Below are 3,534 nucleotides of genomic sequence, written 5' to 3' on the forward strand. Positions count from 1 at the left end.
GCTACACAGTTTCTGTCTCAAAAACCAGAGAGGGGGAGAGATTGACTGACTGACTGACTGACTGACTGACTGACTGACTGACTAAGGGTAAAGTGTCAGTTCCAGGTTAAAAAATAAAAACCAACCTGAGGCAATGCCTAGGCTACAGAAATTATTCTCCTATCCTTAGGAGCCCTGATCCTCTACTGAGATGGCCACTCCTTGCCTCTCAGCATCCTCAGTTCCATCAGTATTACAAAGTATGTACTCTGACCCAGAAGACTGAAAAGACAAAGGTGTATAGTGTGTTCACATTGCACAATTACGGGAAACGTCCTGTGGATGAAGCCAGATTTCTGTTGCAGTCTTTTAGAAGAAATGACCTGCTGGGAGTTTCCCCAAGCACGGTGCCAGTCTCTCTCTGCCCCTGACCCCAGCAGGGAAGCTCAGCATAAATACCAGCCTCCTTTCCCTGACAGCCACAGCCACCCATCTCTGCCCACCAGACATCAGGTGAGGGACAAACCTCTGCAAAGATACTTAGTGTGTGCTGTGTTTCAGCAAGTGTGCTTTGCTCTCAAGGGAATTCCTCACTTCCATTCACCTGGTGTGGGATTTGTGCCGGCTGAGGGACACGTGGGAAATGCTTCCTGCTGAATCAGAGGCTCCTGGAGGGAGTGGTGATCTAGTCTCTGCTCCTGCATCTCCATCAGAGCTGCCTTGCTGCCTTCATAAACAGTTAGTCTAGAAGGCAGCATGGGGTCAGAACTGAGACCTTGTGGCTCTGAGGGGGGTCCTGCTGTGAGGTCTCCAGGGGCCACTCTAGGACACTCCTGAACATCAGTAAGACAGAACAACCAGGGCATCTGTGGATGAGACACCAGAGGGGAGGTACCAGACTGTGGGCATCTCCTTCAGCCTGTCCTTTCATTTCAGCAGGATGAAGCTTCTCACTGGACTCATTTTCTGCTCCCTGGTCCTGGGAGTCAGCAGTCAAAGCTGGTTTTCATTCCTTGGTGAGGCTTACCACGGTAAGGCTTTGGGGACAGAGAGGCACAGCCTCTAGGGGTCTCCTGAGTGTTGGGAGAATTCCTGCAGATTCCGGAGTGTTAGCACCTAGCTTTGATCTGCCTTTTGTGATTGCTAACTCCTGTCTCTGGTACCCTCTGTTTTAAGTCTTATCTGAGAGTTTCCTAGGGGGTTTAAAGCCTATGCAAGCTTAGTTTAGGACCAACTCAGAACACGGTAGTATTCCTTTACTGAAAATTTGCATTTGGCATTGTCCCTTTGGGGGGGAGCTTAGATAAGAGGTTTAGGTAAATGAAATTGACTTGCTGAAGGTGTAAATTGTATTACAATCAAAGGGCCCTCTGCTAAGCTACAGTGGTTCAGTCCAGAGAGAGGAATCCACTTTGCAGTTGGAAAAGATTCATCCTTGAGGTGCTTCTGTGTCTTCATTCCATGGACCCTGGTGAACACCCACACCTGTTATACAAGACCCGAGCATTCAGAAGAGCTGGACTCACTGTCCTGCTTGTCAGGATGGACCAGGGACTCGGGCAAGACTTCCTGAAATGCACTGCCTACAGCAGGAGGCAGAGCAGAGATCACAACCTAGCTGTGCTTGAGGACAACCTTATCTGTCAGTCTGCCAGACACTTTCTAAATTCATTTGTGAGCAATATAAGGTACCAATGGCATCACCTAGAGAGTTGCAATACCACCCAGGTCTGGACCAGTCATTCCCCTGCACCTAGAGACTCAAGATTGGCCTTGGGTGTACCTGGCATGGTGACTCTCAGTGTCTCCTCAGAGGATCAGAACCTGCAACCACAGCCGAGATCATTGCTCCAAAGCTCCCTCAAGACAGCACAACACCTGTGCAGTCTAGTCAAAGGGCAGAGATGGCAGTGTGACTGTGGGTCACATGCTCTCTGTCAGGACAGAATTCTTGGGGATCAGAGTCCATGCTCCCTGTGTGCAGCTCCCCTCTGCCTTCTGGGTACTAACAGTCACCTCGAGATGGGACTTCCTGGCTGAGGGTAGCTGCCTCTGGAAACACTGGCCTTGCTTGGAGGTAGCGTGCTCGCAGGGCATTTTCCATGGCTGTAGACACACTAGGTTGCACTTCTAAGGAAATGTGCTATGAGGTCCGGTGGCAGAAGCTGACAACTCTGTAGCAAACACTTCCACGATACTGAAGCTGACACATCCTGCTATGTAATGACACTGTACTGCCTCATTGGATGCTTCCCACCCACTGAGGGGCAGCTCACAGCAGCACTGTGAAAGAAAGGCAAACACAGGGCCCCTGGGCCCCCTAATGGCCCTCCAGAGTTACTAGGAGACCACAGTGAGGATCAGGAGATGATCTTCCATTCACGCTCTCAGCTGCTCAGACCACAGGCTCAAGCCATGAGTTCTTTTCATCCTCTCTAAGGCATGGGCAGAGCTTTAAAGTTCATGTTTCTGCTGTCTTTCTCATCTAGGGGCTGGGGATATGTGGCGAGCCTACTCTGACATGAAGGAGGCCAACTGGAAAAACTCAGACAAATACTTCCATGCTAGAGGGAACTATGATGCAGCCCAAAGGGGTCCTGGAGGAGTCTGGGCTGCTGAAGTCATCAGGTAAACAGAGATTGATGGAAGACTGGACCTTGGTAGCAGGGCTTGACACTTCCGGGGGAAGTAGTAGAAGATTGGATTTGGGGAGAGTCATGCAAATGTGGGGCCCCTCCTCTTGCTCATCTGGTACTGGCTTCATCTACGCCTAGTGTAGACCCTGGGTTTGGGCAGTCAGCACACAGCCATGCTATGTGAGCCTGCTCCCAAATGTAGACAGGGAATGACTCCCATCATCACCAGTGTTCCTGGTGATGTTCAGCTAGTGTGGGGTGACCAGTCTGGGCTGACCTCCTGCCTGGCCCTTCCTTGTTTTCTCCTAAAGCCATTCCATGCAAATGAGAGAACTGGGGGTGTTGACTGGGGCCATGAAGTGTGGTGATAGATCTCCTCCATGTCTGCTTCTCCTAGTGATGCAAGAGAGAGCATTCAGAGTCTCATGGGCCGTGGACATGAGGATACCATAGCTGACCAGGAAGCCAACCATTGGGGCCGCAGTGGCAAGGACCCCAATCACTACAGACCTGCAGGACTGCCTGACAAATACTGAGCATCCTCCTTACTGCCTCAGGAGGCTGTGATGTGGGCTCTGGGGTCAGGACATGGGGTTCTTCATTCCCATGAACACTGAAGTTGCTTGGGAACACACAATAGTTATCTCACATGAATATGGACCAAGAGTTTCAAAACTGTGTTATTCTTGGAGTAGTAACTACTTGCTTGAGAAGAGGGTAATAAACACTAAGATAAAGTGGAGCTGAGCCTGAGTGTTTGTCATTGAAGGACATTTCTGGGTTCACACAGGGCAGACACCACTCTCACAGAATCTGGCATGATCCCTTCTCTGGGCTCCTGTGCTGTGTGCATGTTGTTATTTTCAGGCCTTTCCATGTCCAGTCACCCGTTCTCACACCACAGCCTTAGTTCTTAGTG

At 50.4% G+C, this 3,534-nt stretch overlaps 1 protein-coding gene across 2 annotated transcripts; it reads left to right on the forward strand.

Annotated features, from left to right (window-relative positions):
* The first annotated feature begins 919 nt into the window (after positions 1 to 919).
* Positions 920 to 3,151, forward strand: LOC118595307 (serum amyloid A-5 protein). Of its 2 annotated transcripts, none has more exons than XM_036205662.1 (3): positions 920 to 1,010; positions 2,469 to 2,607; positions 3,013 to 3,151. In XM_036205662.1, exons 1-3 carry the CDS (start codon positions 920 to 922, stop codon positions 3,149 to 3,151), a joined length of 369 nt encoding a protein of 122 aa, XP_036061555.1. The 2 variants fall into 2 exon arrangements, with proteins under 2 accessions (XP_036061555.1, XP_036061563.1); XM_036205670.1 differs by having other exon boundaries at positions 3,100 to 3,151.
* The last annotated feature ends 383 nt before the right edge of the window (positions 3,152 to 3,534 follow it).

The sequence above is a fragment of the Onychomys torridus genome, chromosome 1 (assembly GCF_903995425.1).
Source record: "Onychomys torridus chromosome 1, mOncTor1.1, whole genome shotgun sequence".
Classification (NCBI taxonomy): domain Eukaryota; kingdom Metazoa; phylum Chordata; class Mammalia; order Rodentia; family Cricetidae; genus Onychomys; species Onychomys torridus.

Excerpts from the sequence above, each read along its gene's own strand:
- LOC118595307 (XM_036205662.1), top strand. The coding sequence starts at position 920 with ATGAAGCTTCTCACTGGACTCATTTTCTGCTCCCTGGTCCTGGGAGTC. Across the intron at positions 1,011-2,468 it reads CCTTGGTGAGGCTTACCACG|GGGCTGGGGATATGTGGCGA; the intron begins GTAAGGCTTTGG and ends TTTCTCATCTAG. Across the intron at positions 2,608-3,012 it reads TGGGCTGCTGAAGTCATCAG|TGATGCAAGAGAGAGCATTC; the intron begins GTAAACAGAGAT and ends TGCTTCTCCTAG.